Source organism: Hemiscyllium ocellatum, chromosome 23 (assembly GCF_020745735.1).
Source record: "Hemiscyllium ocellatum isolate sHemOce1 chromosome 23, sHemOce1.pat.X.cur, whole genome shotgun sequence".
Lineage (NCBI taxonomy): Eukaryota > Metazoa > Chordata > Chondrichthyes > Orectolobiformes > Hemiscylliidae > Hemiscyllium > Hemiscyllium ocellatum.
Window position 1 is genome coordinate 3,882,656 of NC_083423.1, and position 20,363 is coordinate 3,903,018.

At 41.3% G+C, this 20,363-nt stretch overlaps 2 protein-coding genes across 5 annotated transcripts in view; one reads left to right on the top strand and one right to left on the bottom strand.

Annotated features, from left to right (window-relative positions):
- Positions 1 to 15,018, top strand: part of dclre1c (DNA cross-link repair 1C, PSO2 homolog (S. cerevisiae)) — a 60,413-nt gene extending 45,395 nt beyond the window's left edge. For all 4 annotated transcript variants that reach the window (XM_060842594.1, XM_060842595.1, XM_060842597.1 and 1 more), the window contains 4 exons: positions 4,666 to 4,720; positions 6,456 to 6,544; positions 9,349 to 9,449; positions 11,849 to 15,018. In XM_060842594.1, the coding sequence (XP_060698577.1) occupies positions 4,666 to 4,720; positions 6,456 to 6,544; positions 9,349 to 9,449; positions 11,849 to 12,774 (1,171 nt within the window). In that variant the 3' untranslated portion in view covers positions 12,775 to 15,018. The remainder of the gene's footprint in view (positions 1 to 4,665; positions 4,721 to 6,455; positions 6,545 to 9,348; positions 9,450 to 11,848) is intronic.
- LOC132826634 (histone-lysine N-methyltransferase SUV39H2-like) overlaps positions 14,003 to 20,363 on the bottom strand; it is a 41,067-nt gene continuing 34,706 nt past the window's right edge. Inside the window, exons 5-6 of the mRNA XM_060842598.1 lie at positions 17,752 to 17,881; positions 14,003 to 16,436 (exon numbers count right to left, since the gene is read on the bottom strand). Coding sequence (XP_060698581.1) covers positions 16,324 to 16,436; positions 17,752 to 17,881 — 243 coding nt within the window. The 3' untranslated portion in view covers positions 14,003 to 16,323. The remainder of the gene's footprint in view (positions 16,437 to 17,751; positions 17,882 to 20,363) is intronic.

Here is a 20,363-nt window from a genome sequence, read left to right on the forward strand (position 1 = left end):
TGAGCTATTACTATTTATTTGTTTGTTGTTAGGTATTTATTTATTTAGTTAAATAGCTAGTTTAGGTTTTTGTTTAATTTTATACTTTTCTATATATGTTTATACATTCGTATAGGAGGATGGGTTGGGGAATTTTTTTATTATTTGGGTTTAGTTTTTTTACTATTTTCATACTGTTTTGAATTGCATTGTTTTGTATTTGTAATATTTAAAAATCTATTTTTTCTTAATAAAAATAGGCATTTTGATGGGTATATGAATAGAAAGGGTTTAGAGGGCTACGCACCAAACACAGGCAAATGGAACTAGATTAGTTTAAGATATTTGGTTGGCATGGACGAGTTAGACTGAAGAGTCTGTTTCCATTCTGTACTTCTCTTTGACTAGCCTGTAATGATTCTGCAGCTCTCCTTGTGTGGAAGAATTACTGTGGTAAAATTATTGTGCCTGATGCATTATTTTCCAAAGCAGTTGAAGATAATCTACAAAATGTAGCATGCCTCCACACTGGTGTCAGCAGAAATTTGCTTTAAATAGTCTTGTTTACAATTTTCCTACATTGCTGAAAACCTCCCAAACCTGCAACTATTATTTTTGCTGATGCAGATGTGAGCAGTGGACAGCAGGCTATGAGCAGAGAAAGCAGTGTTTAAAAACAGCTTGTTACTGGAAGTATTCCTGGCATGAATTTTAAAGAAAACCACTGCTCAAAAATCTGCCTGATCACTTCATACCTAATCAAAAAGCAGCATTTACAGAATTAAACTGTTTATACTCCAATAAAACTGAAAATAACAACAAGATGCTGAAACTAAATGCTAGTATAAATTACACAGCCAATTTCAAACCATGTATAACACTTCTGATAAAATCTTAATTACCACAAAACAGGCAAAACATTCAGCACTATTCCCCCATGTGGTTAAAGCCAACCTATTCTGGTTAACAGACTGTAGCATCTGTTGTAGCAATTTTTCATGTCACAAAATAAAAGGATCCATGGTTTAGTCTCTCATCTGTAGAGATATTTGGTCAATAGTTTGTTGTTATTGCTCATGAAGCTGATGGACTTGGGAAAAGTTTTAACTGTGACCTAAGGCCTTAAAGCGTGAACACATTGAACAATGCTGACATCTCCATGCAGTGCAGAGGGAGTGCAGTATTGTTACTCATATTACCCTCGGCATGAAGTGTTTAAAAGAGATCTTCGTATAACCAAAGGATGTTAAAACAATTGTTGGTGCCATTCAGGGAGGGTTCTTTTAGTGAACCTATTTTGTTTCGCGCCCAACCCATTTCACTCATAAAGTGAGAGGAGGTAGTTTCAAACTTGAGTCTAGATTAGAGTGGTGCTGGAAAAGCACAGCAGGTCAGGCAGCATCCGAGGAGTAGGAAAATCAGGAATGAAGGGCATTTGCCCGAAATGTCGATTTTCCTGCTCCTCAGATGCTGCCTGACCTCCTGTGCTTTTCCAGCACCACTCTCTAATCTAGACTCTGACTTCCAGCATCTGCAGTCCTCATTTTTGCCTGGGTTCAAACTTAAGATGAGGAAAGGCACTTCTCTCGAAGGGTCATGAATCTGTGAAAGTCACTGCTTCCCAGGGCAGTGGAGGAAGAATCCATCAACAGATTCAAGACAGAAATAGATGTTTCTGATGGAAAAAAGGAATAAACGACAATGGGGAGTGGGCAGGAGAGTGTGGTGGAGACCAGGATAAGATCAGCTTTCATCACGTTAAATGGCAGAGTAGGCTTATGTTCTTGTCAGTGGATCCCGTGAAGTCCTGGCTGTTGGTGATACTTCATGTTGAGGCTGGAGTTGTCAGGAAGCAAGAACTCCACTGCAGCCAGCTCAATCTCAAACAATACTACCCCTCGCGCTCTCTGACTTGAACCCATCCTTTCTCTCCCCAACCCTCCAGCCAACCTTGCACAAAATTGTCTCCTTCCCCCTGAGCACCCACCCACCTGCTGCCCTTACCTCTCACCAATTATACTCACTGAAAGTGGGTTCACCACCTTTAATCCTGGCTCGTGGCAAGGATTGTCATGATCCCCTGTGTTGTGCATTGCTTGGGTTCCACACCTGATCAGACTGCGTTCCATCCTTGGGGCTAAGAGGATCGAAGGATGTGGAGGGAAATTGGGAGCAGTCTTTTTTTTTTGTTGTTGAGTTGGATGATCAGTCAAGACTCTATTGATTAGATCATTTTAGATTACAGTGTGGAAACAGGCCCTTTGGCCCAACAAGTCCACACCGACCCGTCGAAGCACAACCCACCCATACCCCTACATTTACCTCTTACCTAACACTACAGGCAATTTAGCATGGCCAATTCACCTGACCCGCACATCTTTGGACTGTGGGAGGAAACCGGAGCACCCGGAGGAAACCCACGCAGACACAGGGAGAACGTGCAAACTCCACACAGTCATTCGCCTGAGGCGGGAATTGAACCCCGGTCTCTGGCGCTGTGAGGCAGCAGTGCTAACTGCTGTGCCACCGTGCCGCCCACTTTGAATGGCAAAGTAGACTCAAATGGGCTGAATGGCATCTCCCTGCTCCTGTTTTCTGTGTTTCTATGTGTAAGGTTACTTATCCATATTAAATCCTGCTATTATTCAGAACACAATTGCAACATTTAGAGGATATAGTAAAAACTCAGCCATTTAGAACTAAGACACAGAAGTATTTTTGTTGTTACAGTGTATGCCATCTACAAGATGCATTGCAGTATCTCAATAATGCTCTTCAGACCCACAATCTTCAGATGAGATGGTGGTGGAGTAGGGCTTCTCAGCCTGGGGCTTGTCCGCGCTCTCTGCTTTTCTTTTCAAATAGTACAGCACAGGAACAGGCCCTTTTGCCCAACAAGCACTGCCACATTTTGCCCTTCCATACCGGAACTGTCCTTACTTACAGGATCCATATCCCTCTCCTCCCTTCCTATTCCTGTATTTGTCCAGCAGCTTCTTGAATGCTGCTATTGTGTCTGCTTCCACCACCTCCTCTAACAGCATGTTCCAGTCACGCACCACCCTTTTGAGTTAAAAACTTGCCTCACACATCTCTTTTAAAACCCCTGCCCAACCTCGCACCTTGAACCTGTGTGCCCTAGTAACTGACCCCTTCACCCTGGGGAAAGGCCTCATACCTTCTGCTCTATCCATGCCATTCACAATCTTATTCCATATCTTTTCTTTTTGTTTCTTTTCTCTTTTTTTTTCCCCTCTCGTTTATGTCACTTAACTTTTGTTCAAGAGTTCAGTCGCAGCGACAACATCGGCAGTGGTTAAGCCCATGCAGACTCATGATGGCAGGGACGGGGCATGGGTTTAGGTTCCCAGCAGCAACTGCGTCCAGCGCAGGCTCGTGGAGGTGCGTTTGGGTCCAGCGTGGGCTTGTGGAGGTGGGTTTGGGCCCAGCACAGGCTCGTGGAGGTGCGTTTGGGCCCAGCGCGGGCTTGTGGAGGTGGGTTTGGGCCCAGCACAGGCTCGTGGAGGTGCGTTTGGGCCCAGCGCGGGCTTGTGGAGGTGGGTTTGGGCCCAACACAGGCTCGTGGAGGTGCGTTTGGGCCCAGCGCGCCTCGTGGAGGTGGGTTTGGGCCCAGCGCAGGCTTGTGGAGGTGCGTTTGGGCCCAGCGCGCCTCGCGGAGGTGCGTTTGGGCCCAGTGCGGGCATGTGGAGGTGTGTTTGGGCCCAGTGCGGGCTTGTGGAGGTGAATTTGGGTCTAGCAAGGGCTCGTGGAGGTGAGTTTGGGCCCAGTGTGGGGCTCGGTGGCATTGGCACCATTTGAAGTGGGGAGGTGCACCTGAAGCAGGCTCATGGTGGGTGGCAGAGTTGGGTTTGGGCCGGTGTGGTATCAAGTTGCTTTGGTGGCATCTGCATTGTCCAGGTCCATCGAGGAGACACCGTGGTGATGACTGAAGAATGGGGACCTCTGTTCCATGGCGTGGTGAAGTGGACTCGTGCCTAGCCGCCTGGACCATGGTGCAACGCTTCATAAGAAGGGCTGTAAAGTTGAATACTCTTTCTTTATTTCTTTCTTTTTCTACCTTTTTATATTCCATGCTTTGTTTTATTTTTCTGTGTCTTAAAATGGTGCTGGAGGGTTGTGACACTGTGCACTATATCTTTGTAAAAGACTATACATGGCAATAAATAAAATCAAATTCAATCTAGAAGGACAAGGGCAGCAGATACATGGGAATACCTTCCCCTGCAAGGTCCCCTTCCAACCCACTCACCATCCTGACTTGGAAATATATCACCGTTCCTTCAGTGTCGCTGGGTCAAATTCTTGGAACCCCCTCCCCAAGGGCATTGTGGGTCGACCTACAGCACTGCAATGATTTAAGAAGGCAGCTCACCCCCACCTTCTCAAGGGGCAACTAAGGATGGACAATAAATGCTGGGCCCAGCCAGTGACACCCACATCCCATGAATGAATTAAGAAAAAGGAAAAGAAGCCATACACATGCGATAAAGGAACTTGGTAATTAAACCACTTCATTTGCTTTCAATGAAGAGTGACAGTATTGAGTATGTTTGAACTGTATTGAAAAAAATGTGAATTATTGAAGCTCTCGATGAAATCAATAACACGGCTCTACTTTTAAAAACACAACTCTGACTTAGGGATTGTATTTCCTATTTATTTCAGAACTGGAGAGAGTTCATACAGAGCTTGCTTCTCATTCCATTCGTCCTTCAGTGAGGTAAGGGGAGGTGACAGCCAAGTGGTAATAGCATTAAACTATTAATCTGGTAAATGCTCCCCACCCCTTGCCCCAGGTAATACCCTAGAGACTCTGGTTCAAATCCTGCCACAGCAAATTTGAATTCAATAAAAATCTGTAATAAAAAGGTTAACAATGACCATGAAAACATTGTTGATTGTCAGGAAAAACCCACCTGGTTCTCTAATGCCCCTTGGGCAATTACAGATGGATATAAATACTGGCTGAGCCAGTGACACCCACATACCACAGATGAATTTTAAAAAGGTAAATCTCTTCTTTTACCCACAGTAAATGTTTTGCTTCATGTTCTGAGATTTTATGTACTAAATGTTGCATCTTAATTCATTTCTATTCCCATCTTTGTTTGATGATCGTCCCCTTCATATTAATATGGTAAAGGTCACATTATGGGTAGTTACAAAGTGGTCAGTGCCTTGATTTTACTCTGTCCAAGAATCACTCAAAATCTACCGAAGTGACGGGAAAATCTGTCTTACAGTCTGACAGAAAATTGTTTCATTTTAAAAGCTGGTGCACACATATAATTCCTTAAGCAGATGGTCGACTCGGGAGGGAAAGATTTCCACTTAGTAAATATTTTTTCTTTTTTTTTTCACCACATTCTCTCTTTCTCTCACTCCTTTGTCTCTCATTTTCCTCATTTCTCATTTTTCTCTCTCTTACCCATGTTATTTTTCCACTTGCCCTCTTTTGGTTTCTATGCACAACTCCTTCTTCATTATTGTACACTCTGTCTTCTCTTTACATCTCTCCCTTCCTTTCATTTTGTGACAATGCTATGGATTTAAGAGGGTTTTTTTTGTACTTGTTTCTTTTAAGAGAAAGATTGAACTACGGTTGGTTTTGCTATAAAGGGTGTTTCTTCAATGCGAATTGGCTTTAATGCGTTTTGAGTAATTTACACTGTTATTTGTAGAACGCGAACTTTCCTTACCTATGTTGGCTATAATGCAATTCTGGCCCCAATAGTTAAAATGGCAAGGCTATTAAGCGATTTTCCTATAAAGTAAGATTGCACGAGAATGGAACAATCGTGTTATTTCAGAACTGACTGTAGAGATAACGAGCAGTCTGTGGTAAACAGCTGGGGAAGCCTTGGGCTTTTTTAAAGTTAGAACAATAGAAACAGCCTGGATGGGTGTGACCAGCTCTCACAGTTCAGCATTTCTAGTTTTTTTTTAGTTTTGTTTAGGTTTAGCTTTAAGCAGTTGCTGTTGGAAGCTCAACAGGTCAGAAGCTGCTGGAGTTTCAAAGAAATAAAAGCCTTTTTTGATACCCCTCAGTCACAGCTAGAAGCTGGGGTTTCTCCTTTCTGCTGGGTGAACAAACCTATTTTTCTGAATTTCCCTTTTTGCCAAGGGGTGTGGTTATGGGATGTTACTGTATTGGAACAGTTAATTAGTAATAGGTACAGTATCTATTATTTAGTTCATCTTTTCAATTGATGTAAGTTATTCAAAGTTCTTCTTTCTTTTGTTATATTTTAACTATTGTGATTAAATCGTGTTTTGCTTAACATTGAATAATTTGACCAGTCGAATTGCACCTGGAACACAGCACATCACATTTGCCTTTAAAATAAGAAGTGTTAGGGTTTGGGTTACCTTTTTAAAATATGTTGAGGGCGTCTGGTCTGGTCTGGTCCATAATAATTTTTTTCTTCTTCTTTCTCCATCCTCTCTTCCCTCAGGTCATAGATTTTCTTTCGCACATACAGCCCGTGAATATTCACCCAAACGTTGTGCCTATGGGCCGGAGTTTTGAAGATGTCAAGGAGATGTAAGTAAAGCATGTGAGGAGCCCTCCAGTGTTTGTAGTAATGGCCGTTTCTCACCAAGAGTTGCCATGGTTTTCTTTATTTGAGAAGTTCCTGTACTGTCAGAATTTGACAAACTCAGTCCTGCAAGGTTTGACCTTCATCAGCACAAGAAAAAGATCGAACTGGTAATTTCACTATAGTGAAAAATAGTCAAATATTGAGTATTTTAGTTACAATATAAAATTTTAGTTGAGAATTGACAACACCTGGAGTATAATTGTGACAGCGTTACCAAGAATTTGGGAATAGGCCATTTGGCTGCTCAGGCCTGCTCCAACATTCAGTAAGACCGTGGCTGATCCAGTTGTGATCTCAACTCCACTTTTCTGTCTGCAACCACCCCATCCCCAGCCTACTCCACTCCTTAAACCCCTTATCCATCAAAACTCTACCTAGCTTCACCTTCAATAAGTTTAATCACCAAGCCTCCACTGCTTTCTGGGGAACAAAATTCCATACCCCCCTCTTCCTCTTAAAAGGGACACCTTACATTGCTAAACTAATGCCCCCAGCTCTATTCTTTCCAAAAGAGGGAATATCCGTTGGGTTTCCACACTATCCAGTCAGCTTAGGATCTTTGATATGAAAAGCAGATCCCTTCTCACTCCTCCAAGCTACCGGGTATGGGCTCAATTTTCTTCCTAAGTCCTTCGTTTCAACAATTAGTCAGTGAGCCCTGAACTGCTACTGCAATTGTATTCTTTATAAAATAAACCAATATCGTATAAAATATCTGAAGATATTACCAGGGTCGTGTGGAGCTGCAGTAGAACATCCCTCCTTTGCAATAAACCATTCCATTTGCCTTCCTAATCATTGTGTATTAACTAGGATTAAAAGGTCTGTTTCTGTCCTGTACATCTGTATGACTCTATGCACCAAGACATGCAGATCCCTCTGTCCCACTGTCGCAATTTTGTAATCAGCATTCTCTTCTCATACTGAACTTTTCAAGAAGGTAATAGGGAAATCCCTGGCAATTACAGACTAGTCAGTCTCTCTTCTGTTATCAGCAAAGTTGTAGAAAGAATTCTGAGTGATAGGATTTATGACTATTTGGCAAAGCATAGTGTGATTAAAGGCAGTCAGCATGGCTTTGTGAGGGGCAGGTCATGCCTCACTAATCTTATTGAGATCTTTGAGGAGGTGTCAAGACAGGTCAACTATCGAGCAGTGGATGTGGTGTATGTGGACTTCAGCAAGGCATTTGATAGGGTTCCCCATAGTAGGCTCATTGATAAAGTCAGGAAGTATGGGATGCAGGGACCTTTGGCTATCTGGATTCAGAATTGGCTGGCTGACAGAAGGCAGAGAGTGGTTGTAGATGAAGTATTCTGCCTGGAGGTCAGTGATGAGTGAGGTCCTGCAGGGCTCTGTTCTTGGGCCTCTGCTCTTTGTAGTTTTTATAAATGACTTGGATGAGAAGTTTAAGGGGTTGGTTAGTAAATTTGCAGATGATACAAAGGTTGGAGGTGTCATCGATAGTATAGAGGGCTACTGCAGGATGCAGCGCGACATAGACAGGATGCAGAGCTGGACTGAGAAATGGCAGTTGGAGTTCAACCTAGATAAATGTGAAGTGATGCATTTTGGAAGGTTGAACTCAAATGCTGAATATTGGATTAAAGACAGGATTATTGGCAGTGTGGAGGAACAGAGGGATCTGGGTGTGCAAGTACATAGATCCCTCAAAGTTGCCACCCAAGTGGATAGGGTTGTTAAGAAAGCATATGGTGCTTTGGCTTTCATTATCAGAGGGATCTAGTTTAAGAGCCGCAAGGTTTTGCTGCAAGTCCCTGGTGAGACCACACTTGGAATATTGTGTCCAGTTCTGGTCGCCCTACTATAGGAAAGAGACAGAGGCTTTGGAGAGGGTGCAAAGAAGGTTTACCAGGATGCTGCCTGGTCTGGAGGGTTTGCCTTATGAAGAAAGGTTGAATAAGGTCAGACTTTTCTCTCTGGAGAGAAGGAGGAAGAGAGGAGACCTGATCGAGGTGTACAAAATAATGAGAGGAATAGATAGAGTCAATAGCCAGAGACCTTTCCCCAGGGCAGGATTGACTGGTACGTGAAGTCATAGTTTGAAGATATTAGGAGGAAGGTATAGAGGAGATGTCAGAGGTAGGTTCTTTACGCAGAGAGTTGTGAATGCATGGAATGTGTTGCCAGCGGTGATGGTGGAAGCAGAGTCATTGGAGACATTTAAGCAACTGTTGGATATGCACATGGATAGCAGTGAGTTGAGGATTGCGTAGGTTAAGTTACTATATTTTACATTAGGATTAAGTCTCGACTCAACATTGTGGGCCTAAGGGCCTGTTCTGCGCTGTACTTTTCTATGTTCTATGAACGAATGCTGTTCTTTACATTTCCTTGCAAATTGTCCTGATGAGTGCAAGCTGAAAAGCTTTGGCAAACTGTATCTTCACTCAGCAATAACCCACACTCTGTCCTTGTTAATTTTGTAACAATTCCTAGTTAGAATTAGAATCCCTAGTTTGGAAGCAGGCCATTCCTTCAAAGAGTATCCCATCCTATCCCAATAACCCCAATTTAACCATGGTCAATTCACCTAACCTGCATATCTTTGGACTATGGGAGGAAACCTGCAGACAGGGGAAGAACAAGCAAACTCCATAGATGCCTGAGGATAGAATTGATCCTGACCCCTGGCACTGTGAGGCAGCAGTGCTCACCAATGAGTCACTGTGCTGCCCAATTGTTTAATTTAAAACTGTGTAATTCTGTTTCTGTTCTGATTTAGTTTGAAGCCACTGAGGAGGAAGTGCTTAGGAGATGGTGAGGCCATGTACAAACCACTGGGCAAGTTGAAAAGATCAAGGAATTGTTTTATCAAGGAGCAAGGTATGTTTGTTGGATGATGTGGAATGGAATATCTAAACTTTTTACAAAACTCCAGCTGAAAGAAAGCACCATCAAAGTTGAAACTAACTCCAAGGAGAACAAGTGTACAACTAATTGCAATTACATGACAAATCGTTCATTCTCAAACAGCAGGAGGAATTCAAACAAAAATCACTAACTGAGACCTCTCGCAGACATCAACTTTAACACTTTAACAGCTCAGAATCACTCCTGATGAAGACAAGTTATTTGCATTATTTTGTAATAGTTAGTAGCCTATGGATGACTGCTTGATGTTATTTAACTTCAACACATTTTTAAACAACCAGTTATTGACACACCTCTGGAACAAGTGGGACTTGAATCAGCATTTTCAGGCTCAGATGAAGGGACATTTACCACCTCTTTTTGTATCACCTTCAAACTTGACTATAGTGCATTTACTGTCCTTATCATTAATGTATATTGTAAATTATTGTGGTCCCAACGTTGATCCCTAGTTGCCCTCCTGAAAATGTCCCCTGTAATCTCAACTCTCTTCTATTAATCAGCCAATCCCCTATATGTGCAAATATACTATACCTATCATCATGAGCCCTTTTCTTGTTACATAGCCTAATATGATAGCTTTACAAACACCTTTTGGAAATTCAAATTTATCTATTCTGCTTGTTACCTCCTCAAACAACTCTTACAAGAACTCAGGCATTATTTCCCCTTCATGCAGCCATATTTATTTGCTAATTTACATATTTCTAAATGCTCTGATGTTGCATTTGTGACTACATTAATATTTTCCTAATAGAACATAAAATCTTTAAAATCCTTTAAAATCTTGGGATGCAACACACCAAGTCTTAACAGCCTTTAACACCATAAATTTTCTTAGTACCTTTTATCTAATGATAGTTATTCTTTATTCCATCTCTCTATTATAGTCCCTTGATTTTTTTGGGGATCTTTTGGAATATTATTTGTATCAATCTTCACATTTGAGGATGTTAAATACTTAGTCAGTTCTTCTCAATTTCCCGATTTCCCCTATTATTTCCCAGCCTGATTCTCGAAAGGGCCTTTAATCATGGTGGCTTTTCTTTTTCTTATTTAAGGAAGCTCTTGCTGTCTATTTTATGTCTTATTTGCTGGTTTGACTCAAGTTTATTTTCTTCATTTGTCACCTTATATTAACTTTTCAAACTTTCCCTATCATCTGGTTCACCATTAATCTTTGCCAAGTTGTAGTCTCTTGGTTTGACATCATCCTTGACTTCCTGGGTGAAGTCTTTGGGTAAAAAAAATCCCTTCCTTGATGCTGTCTTCCTTGCTGGAGGATTTATTTACTGAGAGTCATGAATGAGTCTCCTAAAGCTTTGTCATCAAACTACATTCTATCATTTATACCATTCTCTGCTGCAGTGGTTTTCAACCAGTGTGCCATGGGAGGCATTTAAACATGCCATGTAATTCTGCACAAAGGCAGTGAACGTCACTGTAAAACAGAAAGATCTAAAGGTTTCTGGTTCAATGCCAGGCTAAGGCAGATTACTGGTGGTAGCTAAAAGATTAAAAAATGGAGAAAAAAAGTCATGGTGATCTTAGTGGTGGGGAAGTCGCTTAGTTGTGTGTGATAATACTTCTGGGTACATGAAGCAAAAAAAAGCAGACCCTGGCCTCCATAGGGGGAGGCCCAGGTTCAAGTCCCATCTGCTCCATTTATTAAAATGCCCAGGTTGGGACTAGCCTACATATGCTATGAATACTGGCTCTAGTTTGGTGTTCAACAATAAATGGTGCTCCTTTCCAGTGAGTTACTTGAATTATTATATACAGCAACATGGTTGACTTGGAACCTGCCCTCGCTAGCCACTCTGATTTTTAGGGATGGATAATAAACATTGTCCTTGCAAGGAACACCTCGCTCCCATGAATTAATTATCTTTTATTTACTCGTGGGCATCATGTTTGTTTTTGAGCTGCTGCCCTGTCGATTCCTTGATGTTTATGTGAAGGGTAATCTCATTTGGAAAATGAAAAGTGAGCCATCTGCGCTTTATTGCACTTGCCAGTGAAGAGTGGAACTGTGAAAGCACGAATGAAGTTACTCGGACAAGGTGCTCATGATGGTTTTTATTGAAAAGAGTATTGTCAATAGAAAACACTGGAATTTCTGGATGAATAAAGATCAAAATTCCAATGCGTTGCCTTTTATCACATCATTAACCAGTACAGACTGACTAGCCTATTTATAATTAGTTAAATGGTTTTCGCATAACCTAACAGGTAATAAATATGGAAATGTTAACAATTTGCAACAGGTTGCTTGACGTTTGGATGTACGATGGGATTACGGTATGACTATTTTTAACTAAATTGCTTCATTTAAAATTGTTTTTAAACAGATGGAGACTATGATGACCTTTTTGATGATTCCCATCTAATTCCATTGAAGCAGAGGTTACAGTGTGCTCCACGTTCACAGCTGGATGATGAAAACAGGGACCCATTACAGCAGAGAGAGCAACATGTCGATGAAGAGAGTGTAAGTAAACACCCCATATATGTCAATACGGAGTTCCTAGAGTGTGAAGAGTCAAACGATGACGATGACGAAGATGAAGAGGACGAAGAAGCTGCAACAGTTTACCAGAAAAGGGAGCCGAATCCCATTTGGAAGGGATCAGTCCCCAATCTCTCAGTGCACTGCTCCTCAGGAGGGAAAGCAGGTGAGACCGAGTCGCCACAGTGGGATATGTTCTTCAAAGCAGAATCTGTTTTGATATCAGAAACCGAAGAGGATTCTGAGCCTCTGAGGGAGCAAGAGGTGGGTTCGCAATCGCCAAAACTGTTCAGTGATTCTGAGGATGGAGATTCGGTCCACCTTCCCTCTCAAACATCATCCCAATCGACACATATATCTGAACAAGGAAGTCAGGGCAGCCTGGTTGGTGAGCCAAATCACATTCCAGAAAATAGAATGGGCTCTGGGAAATTCACCAAAGAGAAACCCCCATTCAGCACAGCTCTGGATGCTGAGAAAAGCAACAGCATCTGGGATCTTCAGCAACATCATCAATTCCATCCCGATCTGTCTGCTGCACTGCTAAACACTGATCATTCAAACAGGAGCCAGAAGGGAGAGAGACAACAAAATTCAGTTCCTGTTTTCAAGTCTGGCTCACAGACATCCTCAGACTTTGAAATACCATCAACGCCAGACTCTGACCTGCCACAGCCAGAGGAATTAAACATCCTTTACAAAGAATTAGCATCTGGCAAAACCATGACAATCAAGGCACCTAAACAGATAAGTGGTGGTAAATCCTAGCAGTACAACTGTGGGTACATCCCAGTGTTGGAGATGAGAAGCTCTAAACTCCAGAACAAAAGAGATCCATAGGATTGTGATCAATTTTCTTTCTACAACTACTGACTGATGGGGGAATTCACAAGATTTTAAGTTTTGTACACTCTCAACTATTGTTATTTATCACAAACGTTTTGTATTTATTCATCAACTTTGGACAAATATTTGTTCCCTCAGTTCTGAGAACAGTTCATGGCCAATACTACCCAGTAGGATCATATACTACTCCCTCAATGGGGGACCGCAGCAAATAAAAGACATCTGTTCCTTTATATAGAATTGCATTACAGAACATTCATTCCACCAGCGAGTCAAGTCTTATACTCTTCATTTGTATAGTCTTCAAGACAATGTCAAACTCTATCTTCTTATACACAATTTCTCCTTGTGCTCTGCAAATATTGCTTTAGATTTGTTGAGTCTTCAGCCAGAGGGTGGGGACTCTGTCGAACTCATTGCTGCAGAGACCAAGTTATTGAGTGTATTCAAGGCACAGATAGATAGGTTCTTGACTTGTAAGAAGATCAAAGGTTACAGGGAGACGGCAGGAGAATGGGGTTGAGAAACACATCAGCCAGGATCAAATAGCAGAGCAGAGTGTGGGCTGAATGGCCTAATTCTGCTCTTGTTTAATGGGTAGTGAGGTGAAGAGAGAGTGAGAGAGATATCACAGTTCTTCATCAGGGGCTGGTGCAATCATTTCAGCCAAATGTTGCATTTTCCATTTCCTTACTGGAATTTATTTTTGAGACTGGTAAAACCAGCCTGTATTACCCATTTCTGGATTTGCTTTTTTTTTTGAGAGGGCAGACACTTCTTTTTCCTTGGTAGCCTAAACAGCAATGTATCAACAATGACCAAATGGCAGAGTAATTCTGCACCTATAGCTTGAGTAATGGGGTGGAGGGAGATAGAGGGAGCTCACTACACCAGATCCATGCTGTAGAACAATTCAAGCAAGTTAAAAGCTAGACCGGGCCAGGCTGGGGCATTGTCTCATCTGAAGGCCAGGAAGGTTTGAGAAGGTAGTGAGGTGACAATATTCTCCCATTACCATTTCAAACCTTTTAGTCAAGATCCAATCACTTGAAATTGTGGTGGCTGTGATGGAATTTGGACTATGTCTCATCCAGAAACAAAACCTTGGACTCTTTATGCCCAGTGATGTTAAAATCAGCAATGGACCAACTTGAAACATTGACATTTATTCATTCTTTGAGCAAACATGTCGTACAGCACCAGTTTTCAATTCACAGCTCAGTATAAAGAGGTATACAAGACTTGAAACAATCCTACAAAAGTAAAGAAAAATATATCCATTTCAACTTTATTTTCTTGATAGCCTAAAGCCAGAGGGTCATCCACCAATTCCCCTTTTGTTAAATAGGAGTTTCCACCTTGTAAAAGTTTAAAAAAAAACTTTAATTTACCAAGTAGATTGATTTTAAAATGTTGCATCATTGCACCAAAACATGACACTCAAGCAGCTTTCAGTTCAAAAGGGTGACTTGTTTTTTGGGCTGGAGTGCAGTATATCCTGTCTCCACTGAGGAACTGCTTCAGATCACCTCAAACTACAGTCAGCTCATTTATGATGGTTTGGACACCTGTAAGTAAGGCAGGAATCCTCAGCACAATTAACATTGCTTAGTGGGAATCTGGCTAACAATGTCATCCATCCCACTGAGCGATGACTGACTGAGCAGAGTTTCACTTTTAAAAATCAGGTTAAAAAAGGCTAACTGCACGGACTAAAACCACCTTTCAACTTCCATGCTCACACCACATTCTGGTGCCTTCGTGACAAGCCTTGGACTAAACTGTAACTAGATTACCGTGAATCACTGTTTCATTACCAATAGGACTGCTACTGAGCTTACACCAAAAACAAAGATATAAATTTCTGGCTGGAATTTTTTAAACTTGGGTTGTCACAAACTACTATTGTACCTGGAACTTGCTTTTTACCTGCTCACAATGTAATGCTTCTTTGACATTCCATGTTTTACTCAAATTCAGGATGCAAATGTAAATTACTACTGTTTTAAGGAGAGCACTCCCTCAAGCGCAGTAGTTATGACTTGAAGCATTTTTTTTTTAAAAAAGCATCAAAACAAATCCTCTAAAGACACTCATTGCAAAATCTTTGGATGAAATCTCATCAAAGCAACAGTATCTTTACAGATTTTCCCTAAATTGTATTTAAAGTACTAAACCTACAAAAGTAAAGAAAAATATCAATTTCAACTTCTTTTTCCTTGGTAGCCTAAACAGAAATGTATCAACAATGATGGCATGGCAGAGTAATTCTGCACCTATATCTTGAGTAATGGGGTAGAGGGAGATAGAGGGAGCTCACTACACCAGATCCATGCTGTAGAATAATCACTCCAGCTGTCTATTGTATTTAGGAGCAGCGTACACAAATGCAAACACAAGCTGGGTAAAGAAAGTAATACCAGCTGTGATTAGAGCTTGAACAATAGTTCAATTTCTTAAAGGAAATCCATGCTTGTATTAAAATAAAAAGGATTCCAAAGTAGAGGCACATCAGACTCAAAACTCATCTGTTTTCCCACAGATGCTGGCTGGTCAGATTTCTACAGTACATTTTGTTTGTGTTGATGTGGATCTATAATTGACTGCCTACTATTCTGAGCAATTTTGCAACTAATGTTTAATAGTGCTGCAATATTTAGCATAAAGTAAGAAAATATTCAAATTTCTGTAAAGGTACTGTTAAAGGTTTAAATATGTGACAATCTCAAAACAGACATTTAAAACAAGCTCATAAAAAGATTACAAAGGACTCAGTCTTGCTTAATTTTGGGGTGTAACCTTACAAATTATTAATGTAACTTGCCCCATTATTATGGCTATCCTTCATCCAAAATGTACACACTCTTGTTGCTTACTTTGAGTCTGAATATGCTCACTCTCCTTGGCATTACAGAGGTATTAAATAATTAGGCATAATCAACACTGATCGTAGCACAAACATTGTATGGAAGCCACTTCAGAGGGCATTATCTTCACTATATACAAGAGGGGAATGCAGAGAATCTTTGCTGATACATCTAGAATGTGTGTCTGAACAATAGCTAAATTCACTCAACTGAAACCCAAAGACGTAAATCCATGGGAAAAGGTGGGAGGATGTGATGGAATAAAATTGTCCTTTCTAAAAAAAAAATGAAGTGGGTGGAGAGTGCTCTGCTAAAACAGGTGTGCTGCATTAAGAGCATTGTAACAGTGTTGGTCAGTGACCACTTGTATTCAGGTTACAAACAGTATCAATGATTTGATGCAAAAGGCAAACAATTATTTCTCCCAAGGAAGCCGTCCCATAGATCTGCATCTCCACCAGGTGTAAGGACCAACATGTTCACTATATGGATGCTGCTTATTTCAAGGGTCATCATCCAAAGCATTGATGGAATCAGGATACAAGAAAAAAAACACAATTCTATCTAAAAACAAAAAAAAAATACAATTTTCTTTGCAAATATATCAGTTCATATATCCTCTGCAGGATAGGGATCCGCACTTGCATTCCATTCTGGGCTGCCTTTTGGGTGGGCTGTTGACTTCAGAGGTTTCAGTAATGGATACATCACCCGAACCTACCAAAACCAAGTGTGTAATTACACTAACAGCGGTAAACAGCAAAACACTCAATAATAACAATTATATAATCCAGAGATTGCAGAGTACCCAGATGCGGAACGATCTCTGGGTGACTAAGTGCATGAATTAAGTTAGTACACAGATATAGCAAGTGAACAGGAAAACTAACAATGTTATGTTTTATTGCAAGGGACATGGAATGTCAGAGTAAGGAGGTTATGCTTCAGGTATAGAGATCATTGGAGAGACCACAGCTGGGGTTCAGCATGTAGTACTGATCACCATACTTACAGAAGGATGTTGACACACTGGAAACAGTTCAGAGAATGTTCTCTAGACTGGCACTGGGAGTGAGTAAATAGCCTTAATGCTAGACAGGCTAGGCCTGTACCCTCTGGAGTTTAAAGCAATCACACATAATTGAAACATGGAAGATCCTGGGGGGACTTGACCAGATGGATGCTGAAAAGAGGTTTCCTTTTGTGTGTGAATTCACAACTAGAGGTCACTGTTTAAAAATGAAGAAATGCCCATCAAAAACAAATGAGGAAACATTTTTTCCTCTGAAGGTTGAGTGTCTTTGGAATTCCCTTCCTTAAAAGGATGTAGTATCTTTAAATAGTTTGAAGGCCAAGGGTGGATAGATTCATTATTCCCAAGAGGATGGAAGATTACTGGGGATAAGCTGGAATGTGGAGTTGAGGTTAAAATCAGATCAGCCATGATTTTATTGAATGTGGAAGCATGCCGAAAGTGCTAAGTGGTCTATTCTATCTCAATGTTCACAGGAGCCCAATTTCAAGGGTTCTCAATCCAACTCTGACTAGGATATGACAGCAAAAGTCAACATTAAGTTGGAAGACGTGCTCAAAAGAGATACAAGGCTTCCTCACAATGGATATTTCAAGAGGTTGACCTATTCTTTTGCCATTTTATTCACTTTGCCTGTGCCCTCCGGAATCTACACTTTAACCATGTTAAAGGATGTTAGTGCATTGGGATGTGACACTTGATAAATAACCCAGAGATCGGAAATTCAAAAATCCCATCTCAGCAAAGTAGGAGGCTGAAGCTGGTAACTGGTCACAGGGATGACTGTGGACAAAATGGACCACCTTCTGTGAGAGAGGCAAAAAAAAAACACCTCCTCTGTCACCTACATGTTGATTGACTAACACCTTAAACCCTCTCAAAACCCTTTGAGATATCAATCATTATGGGTATAGTTTGTTCAGCCTCACACCAGGAAGAGGGTCACCCTGTCTCCATTGTGATTCAGGTAAATCCAACATTGGAAGATACAAGACGCACCTTTCATTTGATAGTCAAAGGTAAGTTCTTCCCCAACTTTTATAGAACGCGTTGAGAATAGTGCAATCCTCGGGAAGCGAGTATCCAAACTATCGATAAAAACATTGTAAACTTGAAGATTGGGATCACACTGCAGAAAAGAAAGTCAGATTTGAATGCATTCCCATGAAGCTGGTTTGGGCTTATTAGGCCATGTCTTCACAAAGATCAAACTGCTCAGTATCAAACAAACAACATTCAAATAAAAGAAGTTAATCTATAAAACCGTAAGATATCGGAGCAGAATTAGGGCATTGGGCCCACTGAGTCCACTCCACCCTTTCAGTATGGTTGCTATGTTTCTCAACTCCATTCTCCTGCCTTCTCCCCGTAACCTTTGAACCACCACCAACACCCTCCCCCCCTCCCCCCCTCCCCCCCCTCCCCCCCCCCCCCAACCTTTTACTAATCAGCAACCTATCTATCTCTGTCTTAAATACACTCAGTGACTTGGCCTCCATCCCTCTGCAGCGCTGAGTTCCACAGATTAATGACCCTGTGGTTCCAAGAAATTCCAACCCATCTCAGTTCTAATGGTTTATCCCTTCAATTGGAGGCTGTACCCTCAGTCTTGGTCTCTCCTGCTAGTGGAAACGTCTTTGCTACTTCTACTCTATCCACACCTTGTATTCTGGAAGTTTTGATCAATCAGATCCTTCACCTCATCCTTCTAAACTTCCATCAAGTACAGACCCACAGTCCTCAACCATTCCTCACATGACAAGCCCTTTATTCTGGGATCATTCTTGTAAACCTCCTCTGGATCCGCTCCAATGCTGGTACATCCTTCCTTAGATATAGGGCCTCAATACTGCTCACAATATTCCAAATACAATCTGACTAGAGCCTTATACAGCCTCAGCAGTTCATCCCTGCTCCTGTATTGCAGTCCTCCTAACTGGTAACTGAACTTGCATGTTAACCTGAAGAGAATCCTGAATTCGGACTTCTAAGTTCCTCTGAGATTCAGATTTCCAAAGCCTTTCCCCATTTACAACATAGTTTATGCCTCCATTCTTCCAACCGAAGCGACTAACCTCACACGTCCCCACATTGTATTCTGCCACTTCTTTGCCCACGCTCCCAGCCTGTCCCGGTCCTGCCGTTTCCTGCTTCCTCAACACTATCTGTTCCTCCACCTATCTTTGTGTCTTCTGCAAAATGCCCTCAGTTCCTCCATCTGGATCATTAACATATAATGTGAATAGTTGTGGTCCCAACACCCACCTCTGTGGAACTTCACTAGTTTTGGATTGTTAGAACAGGTTCAGTTCATCTGAACCAGAGTCTGTGCCAATGTTCCTCTTAACAGGAAATAATTTAATTCCACGCTCTGCTCACTCTCTACACCAACTATGTTCCTTCTCTAAACAACTTCTTTCTTTCTTAGTATTAGTAGATTCTGTTCCAACAATATATTGTGGTAAAAAAATTCAAATTACCTTCTGTACAAAAAAAACCTGTATAATTGTGTTTGTCCATTATTGAGGGAACAAGCAGAACTGGAAAATGATAATCTGTCCAGCTTGTCAGATTTCTTCACATCATAGTGTCAAGCCCCTTGTTTCTGGTGACATTTTAGTCAATGTAACCTGCATTGCTAACATTCCCATTTACACACTTCCTACAACAGGAGACAAACCCCATCGCTGGATTCCATTTCAGAAGTTTTTTTTTTAGAAACCAGGCTTGTTACTTTCCCACACTCCACCCACCCACCTGGTCCGATGTAAAAGTTGATGATCTTGAATTATACATCACCACCAAATTTGTTCAGGAGGCATTTAGAAAAGTTAAGCTTCAGGGTCACATTGAGAATGGCTTCAGCCCATATATTGAAGCTTAAATATACATGCCTTATACCTTAATCTTCCCCAATTGCACATTGCTATTGAGAGCATCAAGGCAACAGCATGAAGTGTGTCAATCCAATATCGATGTCTCGATCTAAATTCAGCTTCAGTTCACTGGTTTACCTCTCAATTTCTACAATTTTCTATATATTCTGGGCTTTTTTTCTAATTGCTCCAAATGATCAAAATCACTATCATGCTGCTACAAAGGCAACACCTGCCTGTTCCCAAAAGGGGAGTTCAATTTTTTTTTTGCTGAATTCAATTCTGAATCACCTTCTTACTGAATGGAGGTCAATGTAACAGTATGACGTACTGAGCTGAACAATTCTCAACATGCAAGCAGCGACACTCACACAAAAAAACCCCCGAATATTTACAAACAGCAAGGTCAACACCAGAACGTATTTCAATCATTAACTGGTTTCACTTTTCAAAAGATTGTTATTATTTTGAACTTAAATCATTCTTCAGTCTTGATAAAGGTATATGTTCAGAGAATTTCACTAGGCCGATACCAAATCTTAAGGACCTGGTTCAGCCTGTACTGATTGGAGTTTAGAAGACGGAGGGACAACCTTATTGAAACATAAAAGATTCTTAGGGGTTTGACAAGGTAAATGTGGAAAGGCTGTTTCCCCCTCTTGGAGGAAAGTCTAGGCCTAGAGGGCACAACCTCAGAACAAGGAGTCTCCACATGAAAGATACAGACGAGGAGGA